This window comes from Lactuca serriola, chromosome 3, assembly GCF_051521515.1.
Source record: "Lactuca serriola cultivar US96UC23 chromosome 3, Lser_US96UC23_V15, whole genome shotgun sequence".
In the NCBI taxonomy this organism is placed as follows: domain Eukaryota; kingdom Viridiplantae; phylum Streptophyta; class Magnoliopsida; order Asterales; family Asteraceae; genus Lactuca; species Lactuca serriola.
The window spans coordinates 10307363-10327146 of NC_136410.1; the positions used below are offsets into that span (position 1 = coordinate 10307363).

At 37.3% G+C, this 19784-nt stretch overlaps 2 protein-coding genes across 3 annotated transcripts; one reads left to right on the top strand and one right to left on the bottom strand.

The window, feature by feature from the left end:
- Positions 1-8173: 8173 nt before the first annotated feature.
- LOC145091455 (Cytokine-induced anti-apoptosis inhibitor 1, Fe-S biogenesi) lies at positions 8174-10788 on the top strand. Of its 2 annotated transcripts, XM_079029186.1 has the most exons (9): positions 8174-8296; positions 8375-8407; positions 8808-8955; positions 9306-9469; positions 9560-9646; positions 9778-9937; positions 10027-10163; positions 10341-10415; positions 10548-10788. In XM_079029186.1, exons 1-9 carry the CDS (start codon positions 8189-8191, stop codon positions 10584-10586), a joined length of 951 nt encoding a protein of 316 aa, XP_078885312.1. In that variant the 5' UTR covers positions 8174-8188; the 3' UTR covers positions 10587-10788. The 2 variants fall into 2 exon arrangements, with proteins under 2 accessions (XP_078885312.1, XP_078885310.1); XM_079029184.1 differs by having other exon boundaries at positions 8174-8407.
- Positions 10789-12336: 1548 nt separating this feature from the next.
- Positions 12337-14211, bottom strand: LOC145091456 (5-amino-6-(5-phospho-D-ribitylamino)uracil phosphatase, chloroplastic-like). The gene has a single exon (XM_079029187.1). It carries the CDS (start codon positions 13613-13615, stop codon positions 12554-12556), a length of 1062 nt encoding a protein of 353 aa, XP_078885313.1. The 5' UTR covers positions 13616-14211; the 3' UTR covers positions 12337-12553.
- Between the last annotated feature and the right edge of the window lie 5573 nt (positions 14212-19784).

The window sequence follows — 19784 nt, forward strand, 5'->3', positions numbered from 1 at the left end:
GATGACAACCACGAACTATTCTAGACAGTCCAGTGGAACACTAGCAGACTCGCAACTTGTAGGTGTTGTGAACGATGTGTTCACCGGTGTACTCTAAAAACCCATTGACATGTATTGCGAGTGGACTCTCGAAAACGATATTGTCAATAAACGAGATAACCCTAGCAGCTGTGCTCGAAGGACAATACTGGCAGCTGCGCCTCATATAGAATGTCACAATTATGGCAGCTGCGCCTAAGTGATAGAACTAGCAGTTGTGCTTGACAGCTGTGTCATTGACAACGATGGACTTCGTACCTGTTCCTTAGGATAATTCTTAGGAATGAATGAATGAGAAATAGCTGATTCTTAGGGTAGATCCTTAAGAGTAAAGAAGATAACGGGGATGGCTAATTGGGTTAATTGTTTGATGATTAAACATAATAATTATATTATTGTGAGTTGAAAACCCTATGTACTCACCAGGTTTCCCAACCTGACCCACTCAGTTTAATTTAATTGTATCACAGGTGTCGATACAAAGCTACACTACACTGAGAGATTAAGGAGATGTAAATCACTAGTGATAATGAATGTAAGTTATGTTTATGCTTATGTTTATGTATTGACGATGACATCCCAAATGTTTTAAAATGAATAAAAATACTTTTCTTCGGAAATACTTTGATAACGTATTTATCATGTTTTACTGGGAACAAATTCTGCAACTTTTTTATTAAAGGAGGTACTCTGATTTTTTTATAAAACATAAACAAAATCGGTATTTTTTGGCCGTAAAAATAGGAATGTCACAATGTATGTCAGCATGTTCAGATTTGACTTTACCACTTGGTCTATTTTTGAGTAAACTATTGGTTTTCACTCTCATATAGTTTCTTTATGTTATAGTAAAATGGAAGTATAATGTTATATGGTAAGAAAAGTGATCATGCTAATATTAACCTGTTGGTTGTTTGTGTGATAGGTGATAACTTAAACTCATCTTTGGTAGATATCAATTGAACCAAATGTAATGAAAGATTGGGCTGTATTTTAAGTCTCAAAAGGAATTTTTAGCCTCAAAGGTATTTTCAGCCCTTATTTTTAAGAGTATCACTTCTAAACAAAAAGGTACTTTCATCAATAAGCTTTAGTCCAAATATCAAATTGAAGAAAGTGAACATAAAGCCAATGTCGCATTCCCTATTTGTAGTTTCTAATGGTTTTGGCCTCATAGATCAACCCCTAAGTTGTTTCCTCATAATTAGGTTGTAGCCGATCTTTTGAAAAGTATACAGGTCGCCCCTGAGGACTATTCCGAAGCGTTGCTCGCTGGTGTGGGAATGAGCCCCTTCTGGAGGCGACGGGGGGAAGATGGTGGTATTTTTCCTCTATTGTTGAGGGTAATGTATGGTTTTGAGCACTATAACACTCCTATGGTGCACATGCAACCCTAAATGCTTTGGATCTATGTTTTCTCTAATTATACATGCATTTTCAATTTTTCCAAAGCATTATCCCTAGCTAGCATACAATTGAAGCTATACAATATAAACTTAGTTTGGATGCTTACCTCTTGACTAGGGTAGAGTTCTTAACCTTTGAAAGCTTGAGCACCTCAAGTGTGATGCCTCTATTGGTTCACAAACACCAAAATGCAAGAGGAGGCTTGAGAGAATAGGTTACTATCACAAAATCAATTTCACCCTCTTAGAAAGTAAGTGGCAACCGATTTTGGCTCTAAGAAGGGCTTATTTATAGTGTTGCACATGTTAGGGTAACACTTTGTAAACCCTAATGACCCACGACTTTCCGCATTCTCATGCTCCATGGATTTAACCTCCATGTACTATCCATGGATTAGTTTAGCCCATCTACATAATCATAGATCATTGGCCCACAATATAAGAATCATTAATTTACATAATCAATCCCCATATATTTAATTAGTCTCTTTTGACCATAAAATTAACTCCAAATTAATTCTTGATCAATACTAATTAAATAATATGATTTCATATTAATACATGATACTTGTAATATATTAATAAACCATAAATAACCTTATTCTCAAAATCCATCCTATCAAATTGCACTGGTGAAGGCAACCCAAAAAGGACCATGCTACAATCGGGTCAAGTACATCCCAATTATAGTTATGGGCTTAGACACTAATCCAACAGTCTCCCACTTGGATAAGTCTAATAACTATAGTTGCCAATGTAACTTTAGGATCCGACTTAGCAATCGTAAGCTTTCAAAAGTCGCAGTAAACTCTGAACCAGTTAGTGACGCATCCTTTAGATAAGGGACATATAATCCCTTGTTCTCAAGATATTAGTTGGACAAATACATGGAACAATATCATACTTATTGTCCAACAGTTTGTTTCCCAATTTCCGATTCGTCTGACATAGAACATAACCAAACACATCAATTTAGTTCTAATCGGGCCCGATACACAAGTCAAAACAGAATAATTGAGGGGCCCAAGATATCGTTTTAATCCTCTTAGGATAAAAGGGAACAAATAAACTTCGACATTATATGCTTGTACTAACTACTCATTAAATCATGCATAACGATACGTTTTATAACATCATGTTACTGATGCGTTGTCGTATCATCAATGCACAACTAATTCATAGTCAACAACTCATATATCTAGGTTTGAAGACTTATATGATATTATCGTCTCACGATCACTCGTGATAAATTCCATGAAGTGATTTAAGTGGGTGCGGGTTGATCTAATACTCAAATCTAATTTCAGAAGTACTCATGAATGGTATAGCAAACTGTTGCTATGCCTAACGCCTTAGACAATCTACAATCCAACTCATGACATTCTTCTTTCATAGTTACTCATGACAGTCTTCTTTCATACTTACTTCCAACGTATGATCGACGGTAGAGATAACTTTTATAGCTCATACGATATGTGTTATGTGGATTGTGTGTGGGGTATGTGTCGGGGGCTCACTAAGCTTTGTGCTTACGGTTTATATTTTTGGTTTCAGGTTTTATCGATTTGGAAATGAAGGGCTCAGATTGATCGCAATGCACACACCTATGATTTCCGCTATGAATGATTTTGGGACGAACTCTGATAAATGTTACTAATTAAAAATGTTTGGAATAAATAGTAATTATGGTTGGGTGATATTAAAAATGAAATTTTTGCCCCTGATTTTTGGGTCGTTACATTTGGAATGACGGGTTTCTTGAAAATCAAGAACATGAACTCAAAGATGAACACATATTTCTACAAAAATCACCTCATATCTTTGATTCTTAGGTCGAAGAGCACACACAAAAAATCTTTTCCAGATAGAACAATAAAAGAGGGGTAAAAGGTCTTTTCATATTAAACTTATCAGAAAATAACGGTGTCATTGAAAAGGAACGGTGACGTCACAATGTAACACCAGTCAAATTTAGGTCAAAAATAAATTATTCAATAACCTTAATTGGGGTAAATAAAGTGGTAGATATCGTAATCGGGTTTCCGAAAATATATAGAACACTAAAATCCGAGTTATAACGAAGAAGTTATGACCAATCGAAGATCCGCAGCAAAACCGGTAAAACACTATTAAACCTAAAAGGCGAAGTTTTAATAAAATACATTTTAACATTAGATATCTAAATGAAATTCGTAGATATCATTAAACCGTAAACAAACATAAAAAGAACGTTCAAATCTGACTTCGTATGAGAAAGTTATGATTTTTCGAAGTTTCGGATATAGTAGTAGACGGCTAAAAACTCGAAGTAGAGATCGAGCGACTTTTAGCCGATGCAACCTAAACGAGAATTGAAGATCTCGTCAATAGTAGTCCAACGGTGAAAAGACATACGAAAATGGACGTCAGACGAAGGAGTTATGATTTTCTAACGGAGTTTTCCTATCTCGACTTACTAAAAATAATATAATAAAAATATAATAAAATAAATTCAAAATTAACCAACGAAGTCTAAATGAAACTTGTAGAGCATAATCTCACCTACGCGTCGTTATAAAGAACGTCGAAAACGGATTTTGTATGCGAAAGTTATGAATTTTTGAAGTTCGGGGCGCGAAACCCCAAAACTGTCAGAAACCACGACGTGAAAATAGTGTTCACGACGTGAAATGTCTTTTGACACCTCCTGGAGTCTGCCAGACCCAACTTGTGATGACGCATGCAGTGACGATCAAGCCCACGACGTGAAAATACTGTTCACGACGTGAAAATCGAGAAATCAGCCCTATATATAGATTTAAAGGGGCAGCCGGCCAAGGTTGCTAATTCACCCTTCTCTCACCCATATTACCTCGATTTATGTGCAAAGAAGTACCCCCGAAGCCCCGGTATCATCCCAAGACTACCTCGACGCCCCGGTTACGCGTTTAAGCCCTGACGGAAGCCCAAAGTCCCGAAGTTCCCGAGAAATTTTCTTCTTTCCAGTCGAAGTGCTGCCCGAGTTAAACATCCTTTTTATCAAATCGTCATTTCTACCAAGTGAGTTCATACCCCTACACCTTTTCTAAACTTTTTATATGTTTTATAGGGGGGAATACAATTATAACATAAGGAAACTTGTGTTTCAAACTATTGATTACGTTTTCTTATACTTTACGTATGTATTACACAAAAATATCGACTTCGAATCACAAACATTATTATAAAACTTATAAACTTCTAAATGTTGTTAATAACAAAGTTCCATTATATAAATAATATACATGGAAACTATGATAAGTATAGTTTTATGGAAATTACAAGTTAAAAGGACCAACGATAGGAAAACACGTATATAAATTGTGATAAGTACAATTTATAAGTCAATCCACTCTTTCTATCGTACAAAGTTATAAATGAAAATTGCTATTTTTATTTACTAAAAGGTTTTTCAACATATTACTCGTGAACTTATTGTTAGCGAATCATCTGTGAGACAACGACTTTGTTTAGTATCAAACGAAAGTCCACCACTTACAGCCAGAGTCTCCTGGAGGGAGAGCGTGACTTTGTGTATAGATCTATACGGGACAGACAATCCCATGCCCTGACTGTTAGCTATAGTTGGAACGACAGATCAAGGGTGACAAATATCATTAACAATATGGATATCCGTCATATTAGCATGGTTATAGGAACTCGCACGCGGAAACAATGACTCATACACGTAGTGATACTCAACTCAATCAAGCTCGGGGGATAATAACTATATGATCACTTAGTATTTACATCAGGGTTATATATGGTTTTCATTTGATAGACAGTTGGATGTGTGATTTCAGTTTCATTTCCTGTTCCTTGTTTGGTTGTGGACTTAGGGTAGAATCACCCAATCGACTGTCGGTTCAAGTCTTAGTCATATATAACTTGTAGGGACTGAGTAATCATGATAGGGTATTATCATCACATTCATAATTCAGTAAAGATACAACTACAACTAGTTTTAGTTAATAATAAAACTACAAGTTATCAAACTAAGTATGACATATTTACTTACATTCATGGTCTTAGTTCATATAAGACTACACCTCACTTTTAGGAAAATATAGGATTTTCCTGGTTCAAATACATTCATTTTGTACAATAACGATTTACAACATCATTTTTAAGAAAATATAGGGTTTTCTAAAAACAAACGTGAACCTTTCAAATGACATTCATTTACACAAATAAAGCTTATGATTTATGAACTCACCAACTTAAATGTTGACACTTTTTATTTGAAATAACTTATATTCTCAGGGAATCGCTAAACCAGGTTAACAACTGATTTTGATGACTTACGCTCAGGCGTTAGTTTAATCTTTTGGACATCATATTGTAATTGACTTTTGCAAACATGTAATACTACAATCATGTAAACTTTTCAATTATGTATATGATGGTTGTGTGTACTTTCTTTACTATTCAACTGTTATGATACTGTACATGACGTCCTCCGCCCCTGAATGTTTCCGTCGTTCTGGTTTTGGGGTGTGACACACAAAATCTATAATTATGGACCATTCACGCAAAAAAATAAGACAAAATTGCAAAAATGGTCCCTATGGTTGTCAAAATTATGTGGTTATGGTCCAAAAAAGTTTGACGGTGCACTAACGGTCCATTTTTGGAAACATTGTGTGGTTTTGGTCCCTATAATTGACATTTTTGTGTGTTTTTGGTCAAAATCCAACATGAAATGACTAATATGCCCTTTGAATAATTATTTTTTTTAACCTTTATATTATTTTCTTATCTTATAATTTAAAAAAAAACCATAAAGAAAATCAAACCCATCACACCCCACCCCTCCTTCTTATCTTATAATTTAAGAAAATCTCTCTCTCTCTCTCTCTCTCTCTCTTATAGATGCCATCCTCCCAACCGGAACCTCCACCACCAAAATAAAATCAAACCCACATCACCACCACCACATCTTCTGCTAGAACACTAGCTTCATCGGTGTGACTTCATCGGAACACCCTTTTATGATGGAGGACATTTTCCGGTTCTTACATCTGTGAGACTTCCATCTCATATGTATTCAAGATGGTAGCTGCCCCAAACGAACTTAAATCCCAAACCAAATCCAAAAACCGAAGTCCCCATTTCAAATTCTCCTCTAAAATCGAATCCAAAAATCGTTTCCAATCTTGTTTCAGGAACCAAAATTAAAATTCGGTAATGGTGTAGAGAATGAGGGGAGAGAGAGAGAGAGAGAGAGAGATAGCAAGGGGGTTCAATAGATTTTAGAGGATTGACCTTGCAATGGTAGGGTACGTAGTGGAGTAGAGAACGACTGAGATTAAGACTTGAATCGATTTCTCGTTGTTGGAGATGGAGTTGGGAAGCTGTGATGGTCTTCGGTTTAATCGTGGCGGCTGGCGGAATCAGAGGACAACGATTTGGTGGTCAGATACAATAGATGACAACGACATAAAGTTAAGGTTCTAACTCCGACGATGGCTTCAATGTGAACATGATGCTCGACTAGAAGATGTGAGCTAGTTTTTTTTTTTAAAGTGCAACTCTAGTGCTTTCTGGTGAAGGACAAGAAGGAAGCATATGTGGACCAAGTTGGGCAAGGTGAAATCAAGCTTGGCGGTGATGGTGGTCTAGTGAAGCTTGGTGGAGGTTGTTTGGTTATGGCAGTCGGCTGGTGGTGGGTAAAGAAAAGGTCTTAACCCAATTTTTTATCATCTTTTACAACCGATCTACCATTGCCGAAGGCTCCATGTATGGTGGGTGATTCACATTGGGTTTAAATTCCTCGTTGTTTATGTTGACCCAATTCATCGATCCTTCCCCAATGTACGAATAAATCGGTGGGGTCGTGAAGGTTTTTGGGCGGTATCGGTGCTTGGCGAATGGTGGTGGTAGTAGGGATGTTCTTGAGTGTGTGTTTTCCTAAGATAGTGAAAGAGATGAATGATACCACTAGATATATATATATATATATATATATATATATATATATATATATATATATATATATATATATAGAGAGAGAGAGAGAGAAAGAGAGAGAGAGAGAGAGAGAGAGCCATTCTCTAACTTTTAATTATATAAAATCATTAAAATTATATATAAAAAATAAAAAACAAATATAAGGGTATAACAGTCTTTTTAAGTGGTTAGAGACCAAAACCAATAAAAAGATCCAATTTTGGACCATTAGTATACCACCAAAACTTTTTGGACAAAAATCATAAAATTCTATCAACCACAAAGACCATTTTTGCAATTTTGTTAAAAAATAATGACTATTTTAGGAACTAACTTTAAAACATACCATATGTAAAATTTTGTTTAAAATTTATATAGGTTTGTCAATAAATAAATATATATTCCAATTTAATAAGTGAAACCTCTTTTGTCCACGTGTCATTTTCACCAAATATTTTACATCAAAGTGAATTTCCAATTATACCCCTCCTTCATTCCATATTCAATTCAATTCGGATTTTTTTTGGAATCTAAATTCATTTGTGTATACATTATTATTTACAAAATAATTTTTTACTATCATATTTTTAATAAACTACTTTAATAAAATTTTATAATTCTTTAATTTTCTATTATCATTTTTTATCATTAATATTCTTTTTCTTTCTTATCCGTTATTTTTACGGGTTGTAATCTAATAAATAAATAAAAATAAAATCCTATGAAAAAGTCTAAACCTATCCGGGTCGGGCCGTATCCATATTTGTTTAACGTACATGTATCGAAGTACTAAACGGCTCCACGCAACCAAGATTTTCATTCTCTTTTTCCTATCAAAGTCGCTATTCTCCATCTCTTCCCGTCGCCGCCTCCGTCGATTTGTGGTAATATTGTATCCGCGCATTCATATCCGTATACGTGCAGGCCCTAATTCGCCTTTTGTTTGGTTTCTTATTGATCAGTCGTACAGAAGCTATACTGGTTGTGCTAAAATGGTGAGATTCCATCCTAAAAAACCCTTTATTTAGAATTTCTATAATATTGATTGTTTTCATCTCGGTATTTCCTATTCGTGTGGGTTTATGCGTTAGTTTCGACTGCTTTTGATATTTAAATCAAGGATCAATGATGAATTCACTAGTTTATCAATTACCTGTTTTGAATAAATCATACCCATGGATGTGCCGTTTGATGCGCTGACAACTCCCTCCATGGGTTATCCTTGAGGCGGGGTCAGTTGACAGCTGATAGTAATTACCGTATTCCCCTTGCAGCATCTACACGTCAGGTTTGGATACTATATTGAAAGAGAATATAGTATCTAAACATAGAAACAGTTTTACACATATAATGATTTATGATTTTATTTATTAATTTTGCTTGCTGATTTTGTAGGATACAAAAGTGGTGCAAGGTAGTGTGTTGGCAATCACTGACAATGTCGTGGTGTCACTGGATGAAGTTTTGAATGCTGTAAGAATGGTCAAGAAGGAGGTGGTTCAGGATTTTAATCCTTTGATCATCAATCAAGCTGCATCACTAAGTACCTTTCTGTCTCTACCATTCTCTGAATCTGTAACTGTTAATATATATGCTTTCATCTTGAGTCCCATACCCTGTTTGTTTGTAACTTTGTATATCACCTTCACAATTCACATTTAATATATTGATGCTTGATGGTGCATCATTAGTTTATAATTGCAGTATGTGCTACTTGGACCTGAAACTACAAGGTCCCAGCTTTTTATTTTTTCAATGATGTAATTCAGTAACTGGCATTAACAAGTCTTTAACCTCTTTTAGGACCTTGTGTATTGATTGCAAACTATTGTGTTGCTTAAAAATGATTCAAGTTTCTTATTATTATTTTTTTTTTACATTGATATGTGGCAGGTTCTTTGGCAGTGGATTCATCATCCACTGATTTTGTGATATCCATGTGTAAGTCATCAGATTTTCCTGGTGATAAGCTGCTGGAGGAATTGTCACGGGTGTTGAAGCCTGGTGGAGAAATCTTTTTCCATCACACTTGTGCTGCTGCTGCTGCCAAGGAGACAGTAATGCATCTGATTAGTATCTTAAAGCAGAGTCATGATGGATGGAGTTGAGTTTGAGTATACTAATAATCTTGTTTGACCATTTTGCAGATGAAATCTTCTCTTAAGCGTAAACTATTGGTTGTAGGGTTTTCAGATATAGAGGTGGTTGAGATCGCAGAAGCACAATCTTTTGGGGTAAGTTCATTTGAATCTATATCCATCATGTCCAATGTCATATTGTTCTGTTTTAAGCCCATTATCCATGGCTGGATACAAGATAATATTGTGAGAATTATAAATTGGTTTAATAATCTTGTTATCCATAGATTAAGGCTAAGAAACCTACCTGGAAGATTGGTTCTTCGTTTTCTCTTAAGAAGCCAGTGAAAAGCTTACCTAAAGTCCAGATTGTTGATGACATGGATCTTATTGATGAGGACAGCCTGTTATCTGAAGAGGACTTGAAGAAACCTCAGCTTCCACCTGGTAACTGTTTAGGAGTTTTAGTTGTTTTTAGGATAAGGATGTGAACTGTTAAATTGGATGATAATTTTGTTTTTTTCTTATTTTTGCAGTTGGTGATTGTGAAGTTGGAAGCACAAGGAAAGCATGCAAAAATTGCTCATGTGGACGTGCTGAAGAAGAGGAGAAAGTGCAAAAGCTGGGAGTGACTATGGAACAGTTGGAGAACCCCAAGTCAGCCTGTGGCAGTGTAAGTCAAGTCCCTTTTGTTTATTGCATATTTGCATTACCACTTAATTTCCATGTTTACAACATATTATATTTGTTTATGCTTATACTCATAGAAGCTGAAGCTGAAGCTGGTGTTTATATTTTGTTATTCAGAATATTTAATAGTAATAGTTGAATCTTGAAATTGAAAATGCAGTGTGGACTAGGTGATGCATTCAGGTGTGGCACATGCCCTTACAAGGGTCTTCCTCCTTTCAAACTGGGCCAGAAGGTAAGTTTTCTTTTTCAACATTGTATTTACAAAGTAGCTGGTTTGTGTTTGTGGTTATGAAACATGAGTTAACATGGCGAGTTGTTGAAAGTAAATAATAGTTAATGTGTGTTATTTTGATGGTTTTTGCAGGTGACCTTGTCTGAGAACTTCCTTACTGCAGACTTCTAGGCTTTATCATATTTTATGTCTGTCTAAACAAAATACACCACTCAGAGAGAGAAAGAGAGAATGCATACAAGAGCAGTGTGAAGCAATATGGCATGTTATGTTGTGTCTGGATATTTTAAACTCGGTTTTCCAGTTCATACCCCATCCATCTATATGTACTTACTAACTTAACTGAATGGTATTCATGTGCATTTGCTCTGAATTCTGAATTCTGATTGATTCATGCCTTCTCCTCCTTTACCAAATGCTCGTTGGTTGTAGTGCCGATTCTCAAGCTATCTAATAATATATTAAATGCCCCGTTTTACAGAAGGAACGTATCTGTGGCTCTTATGTATGTATGTATTCAAACTTCAAGTTTAGAACAACTTAAAACAACACACTATTGTAAAGGGAAAGCAATCAAAGCATCACTCTGAATGATTTTCTGCTTCCCCCAACGTCAAGTTTAGAAAAATCAGATATGACCAATATCCATACAAGGAAACATTTTCTTGTAAGTTATATGTTTTGAACAACAAATACAAAATAAATATCCCCCTTACGTTTTTAATTGCAAAATCCATACTTTTTCGGATAAAGTTGATAGATTTATCATAAAAGATATGTGGAAATCTCTGATAAAGTTCAAATATTTTGGGTTAGTTTATGGTTTAATTTTTATTTTTATTTTAAAACATGAAAGTCTTGATTATATTATTTAGCCAAATCTAGCGAAACATTTCTTATTTTTTTTTTCAATAAAAAAATTACAAATTACCGTATAAAAATAGATAATCAAGACTTTTCTGTTAAAAAAATAAATGTTTGGATTAAACCGTAAACTGACAAAAAATATTGGGACTTTATCGGAGATTTACTATAAATAAATAAAGAGGTTGGAAAGTATTATTTTTAGGGCTGTTCACTATTCGGATAAAACCGAACTATCCAATTGGATAATTTGGATTTGACTATTTGGTTTGGATATTCGGATTTTTGGATTGGTTTTCAACAAAACCGAATTAATATTTTGGATTTCGGATTTGTTTTGGTTTATAAAATAAGAACCGAAAAGTCCAAAAAAACCGAATAAACATTTCTTATATATATATATATATATATATATATATATATATATATATATATATATATATATTAATTTTGTAATTTATTTTTTCAAATAGGTTCAAAAAGTTTCACCCGATAAAAAAAACATTAATATTAATTTTCTCTCGAAAGTTTTGTATCTATAAAATATTTAACTATAATATATATTCTTATTAGTTGTTTATAAATTTCAAATCACAACTAAATGATTTGTTTTTGCTTATTGTGTAAAGTTGTGTAATATTATAATTATATGTCGTTTTAAAATGTTTCGGTTTTTGAAAACCGAATTATAAAAATCAATCCAACCGAATTGTAATTGGATCGGATCGGATCGGATTTGAATTTAGTTTGGACAATTCGGATCCAGGTTTTGAAAATCGAAATCAATTTGGATTTACTTGATTGGATCGGATCAAACCAATCCATCCAAACGAACACCCCTAATTATTCTGCCTTTTTTTTTTTTTTCTTTGAGTAATATATCTTCAAAATAGATGGATGCTAGTTAGACGGTCTATTGGCTATTTTTTAATTTTTTAACTTTTTTTTTCCCAGAATATAGAAAGAAGATGGTTCAATTTTTCAGTTAATTTCTGTTTTGTTGTCGGTTTTTCCATTACTTGCGCACTCCTATGAAATACAAAGAGTAAAAACACCATAAACAAGAGAACATAAGTACCTTTCTATACATAACACAAACCCATGTAACAATTGATACATACATACAATCATGACACACCATCGCACAATTGGTAATCTATATATCAAAGATAACCCTTTGACCTTTCCAACTTCAGGCTTCCCATTTACATTTTTACAAAGGGCACCCAATCACCAGCCAACCACCATAAACCACTGTACAAACTCCCATAAAACTACCAGAAACCATCATCAACCGCTACGGATGAAGGCGGGTGCCCATCGTTTTCTTCCTCCAACTCCATTTCCAATTCCGGCGTTGACCCAAATTCAGTCAACTCAACATCAGCAAGATTCTTCAAATCAACCACCGAAAGCTCATCAAGCGACCTCACCACCAAATCAGCAGCAGAAAGCTCATAAACCGGATGTTTGCTAGCCACAGCAACACACTTCATTCTTGCCTCATGAGCAGCTTCTACAGTCAAATTCGAATTCCCAAACACAATACATCTTTCGGGTATAAACCGCAAAAGCTCAGCTGCATACAAAAACATCTCCGGATCCGGTTTCCCTCTGTAAACATCTTCAGCAGTCACCACAACACTGAAAACCCCTTCGATTCCGATCGCACAAATCGCTTCTTCAAGATTCCTACGTGGCCGGGTCGAGACCAATGCCATTGGAATCTTGTAACGGGTTAAGATATTCATGAATTCCTGAGACCCATCACGGAATCGGTAAATCCGGCCTTGTAAAGCTTGGTGGATCTCTTCTTTTCTTGAAGCCATTCGTTTCAACTGAGATGGATCTCTTGACCAACATAAGACTTCTGAGATTGCTTGCTCGTTCTTCATGCCTTGTATTCTTCGAAGAAGAAAAGCTGGAGGTGGGGATTTGCCTTCTTCTTGAGAAAGTGTGAGCCATGATTGCTTTTCCAGATCTGGGTTATCTTCGATTAAAACTCCTTCCCATTCGAATATAGCGCCTAACCAACCACAACCCATTCTTTCTTGTCGAGCCAATGGATTATGTAATGAAGGATTATCAGCCTTGTTTTTAGGTGGAAACAACTCTGGTTTTTCTTCCTTGAAACTCTGCGGAAATCTTGGGAATCGGTCTTTCTCTTTGTACAAATTCGCTTCCTTAGTCAACTCCATTGCTTGGGCTTTAATCACTGGAAATCTTGGAAATCGGGACGGCATAGCCACATATTGATTAACAGAAACATTTCTCAAGTAATGCCCTAAAATCGGTGTATGCCCTAAAAGGGATGTTGCAGCGACGGATTCAACCATGTCTACAACTATCAAACTCTGGTTCGACCAAATTTTGATAATCTAACCAAATTGGATAGTTTCCACTTTAGCTCACACAAACGACAATCGTGGAATCAACAAAAACCCTAACTTAAAGATTCGATTCCCACAAAGTTAAAGGAATTTTTTTTTTTGTGGGAAAACTGTATCAATTATTCTGGACAGTCGCAAAAAGGGGGAAACGCATAAAAAAGGGAAACAGGCTTCAGAAAGAAAGATTCGAACTTTAACGTCGAATAATATAAATTCGTAAATCTATTACAGCTCCAGAAACCCTAATCAATTAAATAAGCACAAGGAGCAGACACCGAAAGAGATAGAGCAATATGCAGAGAACTCGTCGTTAATTTTAAGAATTTGCAGCTCGATAAGAAGCTTAGAGATCGAAATTAGGTGTATGTAATATATATACGTTTATATTTACAGGAAAGGATAACGAGAGAACCTGAATTTGTTGGGAATCGGAAGCAGAGATAGGGAGGAAATCGAGGGAGAGTAGCGATTTTTTAGGAGGGAGGATTTATGTGGTTTACGGGAGTGCAAAGGAGAAGGTGGTCTCCTTTTGAATATTTTTCAATTGTGTAATTTTTATCCACTTATTATGTTATTTTAACATATTCAGTAGAAGAGATATTGATAATCAAATGAACCGAAATCACAAAAACATAACTTTACTATTTTTTTGAATTTAAATATAAAACAAAAAAACTAGTTGATATGCTTTTTTATGGTTGGTTATTCAGTTAATTCTTTTTGATATTTAGTAATTAATAAATATTTTTTTAAATTGTAAATTTATAAATAATTTATTTAAATGTTTACTTTAATATTTTTTTTTTCAAATTTATAAAATTATAATTAACTGGTTTTTAGTTAACTCTTTTTGTCTTAGACAATTATATTTTTTTTTAGTATTAGCTCCTTAATTAATAAAGTAAATTGAATACATAATGATATAAATGAACCGGTAAGAGAGCCTAGATCAAAAGTCCTCAGTCTATCCTACGTGACTATCTATAGTCCCTACGACATCCCTCTACCAACAGATAACCGAAAACTTGAGGGTATTTTGAGTATTTTGGGATTTTGATGAAATTGGTCATTAGTGGGATTAGGTCTTAATCCATTACGACTTTCTACAAGATGCATGAAGCAAAACTAACCATTGGGACTTCATTTTTATGGCTTAGGATCCATCTTTGGGTCTGAAAGGACAAATCAAATCGTCAAGAACATGTCATGCTCAAGATAAGACATTTAGGACCAAAAAGCATCACTAAAACACCCATTTCTAGATCTACATAATTGAAAGATAAAGCTGCAAGCTTTATACCTTTGAAGGGTTGCAAATGAAGAATAAGCCCCAAATCTAAAGTGCCTCCCTTTTCCAAGATGATCTTGGATTCCTTCCTTCTTCTTCTAAGCACACAAACACACACTTTTAGGCTAAAAATGGTTTCTCAAGGTGTAATAGGGTTACAAACACGAATGAGAGGGTGGAGACTGATGAGGTGAGGGAAATACGGTCATAAGGATGCTTAAATACTAACCAAACCCTAAAAATTAGGGTTTCCTCATCTGGCAAGTACGCCCAACGTAGACTGATGTACGCCCAATGTACTAGGGCGCGCCCTAGTATGCTTAGTGTACACCACGTACGCATGGCATACTCCGAAGGCAAAAAATTACAACAATGTCATTGAGGCCCTTTTTGCATACATTACTTGAACCTGGGACCAAAATGCAATATAATAAAATTATAGGGTTGAAATTTGAAGTACCTTATCATTGGGATGTTACAATTCTCCCCCACTTGTTCAAGAGTTCGTCCTCGAAGTCTGCTGCAGCGAATAACTCAAGATAATGCTCCCACATCTCAACCTCTGGCTCCCAGGTCCACTCGGAGCCCCTCCGATGCTGCACTGTACCTTTACCAAAGGTAACTCCTTGTTGCGAAGGACCTTCATCTTTCTTTCTAGAATAGCTATCAGTCTCTCAACATAGTTCAAGCGCTCATCAACCTAAATATCATCCAAGGAAACCACTACATCCTCATCCAATACGCACTTTCACAACTACGATACATGGAAAGTGTTGTGGATCTAACTGAGCTCCACAGGTAGATCCAACCTGTAAGCAACCTTACCAACCCTGGCAACCACTCGAAAAGGTCCAGTATACCGGGGACCCAACTTCCCCCTCTTCCTGAAGTGTATCACATCTTTCTAAGGTGAGACCTTAAGTAATACCATATCACCGACCTGAAACTCCAAATCGGATCGGCGGCGGTCGACATAGCTCTTTTGTCGACTCTGAGCGGTCTGCAGTCTCTGCATGATCTGTTGAATAAGCTCTGTGATCTGAACGACTACTTTGGTCCTTCCCATGAACCTATGACCAACCTCCCCGGAAAAAATCAAGGTACGACATCTACGACCATACAAGAGCTTAAAAGGCGGAGCACCAATGCTGGAGTGATAATTGTTGTTGTATGAGAACTCTTCAAGAGGTAGGTAGGAAACCCAACTCCCACCAAAATCAATAAAATAGGCCCGCAACATATCCTCAAGGGTCTGTATCGCCCGCTCACTCTGGCAACCGGTATGCAGACGATAAGCAGTGTTGAAATGCAACCTCGTGCCCAGTTCCTCGTGGAACTTCTGCTAGAAACGTGTAGCACCTGGTTCCCGGTACGTACTTCTTGTAATTTTAAATTCTTAATTCTTGCATTTTGCCTTGGACTCGGCGAGTTGAAGGACCAACTCGCCGAGTAGGAGCGAGATCGGACACGGGGTCCGAGCCGTGGACTCAGCGAGTCGGTCTCCCGACTCGGCGAGTAGGCCCTGTTTGGGAAAAAAACCTAACCCGAGCATTGTCACCCTATTTAAGCACATTAACTTGACCCCTTGTCCTTAACACTTCCAGAGAGCTGTAGTGAGAGTCCCTAATCCCGCATTTTGTGCTTGTGAGTGAGTCTTTGCTTGGTGAAGGGAATTGGAGCTTAGAAGAAGAAAAGAAGAGTTTGAAGAGTGCAAGAGAGGGAGTAGATCCGAAATCTACTTTGGGAGAAGCTTTCATTCAGGTAGTAAAGTCTCTACCTTGATCTATAGTTCTTTAGATCCCATTTTGTCCCAATTTGGTGGTTTGCAAGCCCTAAAACACCAAACTCCATGTGTTTGTGCTTGATAATCCGAAAGGACTTCAGATCTAGACTTTATGGACGTGTTAGAAGCATAAAGTTGCTGTGGTTGAAGTGATTAAGGACCCCATGGAGTGCATGACCTCTTAAAGAGCTTAGAATTCCATTTTTGAGCTTATAGGGCCATGCATGCACGTAAAGTTTGCAACTTTACGTGTTGAGGATGCCCTAGGATCATAGATCTGTGGTTTTGAAGAGTTGCATGTCTAAGATTTGGCTCATATGGGAAATGGGTCAAGGGAAGAGTCCCAAGGTGGAACTCGGTGAGTTCTATGAATACGGCCTTAGACTCGGCGAGTTGGATGAACAACTCGGCGAGTCCTATGAAGATTGCCTGGTACTCGACGAGTTGTTCTTCAAACTCGGCGAGTTGCGTGAACTGTTGTTGTGTACGAAGGGTTTAAGTGCCAGAAGTCCAACCCTTCGTGTTTTCACGTAGGATTAGCAATCTAACGTGTTCCGTTAGTCCCAGAAACCCCAGATCCTCATAAAGGATGTTCAGATAAGGATCTGGAAGCGAGTGGGGAGTCTGCTCGCATGGACTCGACGAGTTGTTCATGGACTCGGCGAGTTGTTCATAGACTCGGCTAGTTGCTTATGGACTCGGTGAGTCGGTTCAACTGGCAGTTGAGTTTGACTTTGACTCTTGGTTTGGTTAGGGGTAAATGGTCATTTTACCCTGAGGTCGGTTAGCAGTGTTTGACTGGGTGTTTTGTGGGGATTATAGCCGAAGGATTTCCGGGGCAGCAGCAGCAGGAGACAGTCCGTTCCCACGAAGATCAGCAACTACTTTGAGGTGAGTTACCTTCCAGTAGCGGTGGGTCTACGGCCACAATGTCGGCCCACTAGTAGGATTGTATGGTGTAGATGTTTGTCTCTGTGATATTCAACTAGGGTTGCTACTACCTGTGATATGTTATTGTGCTAGTATGATATGATGCTATGTGCTAGTGACAGTAGGGGGAGATAGTCCCTAGTATACCGGTCGATAGAGCCGAAGGGGTAGTCATGCCCAGCCATGCTAGATAGATTATGAGATATGTGTTATGTGGTAGTAGTAGGGGTGAAATACTCCCCAGTATCCGGTCGAGAGGACCGAAGGGGAAACCAGCACCCAGATATGCTAGTCAGTATCCGGTCGAGAGGACCGAAGGGGAGGCAAGCTCCCAGATATACTGGTCAGTATCCGGTCGAGAGGACCGAAGGGGAGGCCAGCTCCCTGATATACTAGACAGTAACCGGTCGAGAGGATCGAAGGGGTAGGTCGGGCACCCAGATATGCCTAACAATATATGTATGTTATGTGATTGTATGGTATGTGGTATGTTAGGGGAACTCACTAATCTTCGTGCTTACAGTTTTCAGTTTTGGTTTCAGGTACCTCTTCTTCGAATGTTTTATAAAAATGAGATCTTCCTGTGGATTTGTACTCTGACACTTTTATGTTTTATAAAAATGTTTTCCAGAAAAGCACTATCTTTTGTGAAATGATATGATCGTTAAACGTTTTATTCCTAATGTTTTGCTAAGTACATGTTTTAAAAAATGAAAATTTTGGCTCGTATTTTTGGGATGTTACAAAACGGGAAGTGAACCGAACATCCTGGTCCAAAATAATGGAGACCGGAACCCCATGACGAGCAACAATCTGTTGGACATAAACATCAACCAACTTTTTGGCCGAAGAGCTCTCCCAGATGGCCAAAAAGTGGGCACTGTGTAACGCCCGGGTTTCGGGGCTAAGCATTTTTGTCAATGTAATAGTCTAGGTCAACTCTTGTAACTCTTTTTGAAGTAATAAAGATGTAATATTTGAGTATTATGTGAATTATGTGTGTTTATGTGTTTATTATTTAATTATAAATGTATAATTAATAAAGAATACAACAGAGCGTCAAAATTAAATTGTGAGATAATCCCGATATCTCTACATAAAGTTGTATAATATGTCTCAAGGTTTCCGTACATATAAAGAACGCCTAAATCCGAGTTATAACGAAGAAGTTATGACTCGTCGAAGTTTCACGACAGAACCGGCACGATACCGGGAAGCGTGAATAGTGAATTTACGATAGAGCGAGATTTAGCCTTAGCGATCTAAACGAAATTCATAGAAAATGTTAAACTAAGAACATCAATAAAAAGAACGCCCAAATCTGACTTCGTATGAAGAAGTTATGATTTTTCGAAGTTTCGGAATAACAATGTAAAGCCCGAAATTCGAATATTAGATCGAGCGGTTTTTAGCCGACACGACCTAAACGAGAATCGAAGATCTCGTTGAGAGTAGCGTAACGAGAAAAAGATGGGCGAAAACGGATGTCGGATGAAGAAGTTATGAGGATTTAACGGACCAATCGTGTCCCGACCCGTTTATAATATAAAATTTAAAATCGAGCCAAAATCAGCCGACGAAGTCTAAACGAAAGTTGTAGAGTACGTTCCCACCTTCGCGTGGATATAAAGAACGTCAAAAACAGAGGTCGTACGCGAAAGTTACGAATTTTTAAGGTTGAAGTATGAAAATGCGAAACCTGGTGCGAGACTGATGACGTGGCGCGTTGTGGGCCGTCCGATGAAGGTCTCAGATCTCGCTTCGGATCATGCCACGAAGCCTCGCCCTACGCCCCGCGTATGAAATCCGGAACGCCCCGCGTAACCTCGGTCTTATCCGGTCCGAAGTGGCTAACAGCTGGAGTCGATCAGGCGCTCTTATCCGATGGCTACGCCCCGCGTAGGTCCGAGGTACGCCCAGCGTACCGAGGCCTCGCAGGGGTATAAAAGGAGGCCAATGGTTCTTCATTTTTCACACCAAAATCACTTCTCTCTCTACAACCCCAAACCACCCCTAAGCCCTAGTTAAGCCCCTTAGCACCCTAAGGAAGCCCCGAGGCTCCCAGAGTCCCGAGAAAAAGGAGTTTTTCGGTTTCAAAACGCTGCTCCAATTAA

Coding starts and splice junctions, on each gene's coding strand:
- LOC145091456 (XM_079029187.1), bottom strand. CDS start 13,615: ATGGTTGAATCCGTCGCTGCAACATCCCTTTTAGGGCATACACCGATT.
- LOC145091455 (XM_079029184.1), top strand. CDS start 8,189: ATGTATCGAAGTACTAAACGGCTCCACGCAACCAAGATTTTCATTCTC. Junction 9,647..9,777: donor CAGAAGCACAATCTTTTGGG/GTAAGTTCATTT, acceptor TGTTATCCATAG/ATTAAGGCTAAGAAACCTAC. Junction 9,938..10,026: donor GAAACCTCAGCTTCCACCTG/GTAACTGTTTAG, acceptor TTATTTTTGCAG/TTGGTGATTGTGAAGTTGGA.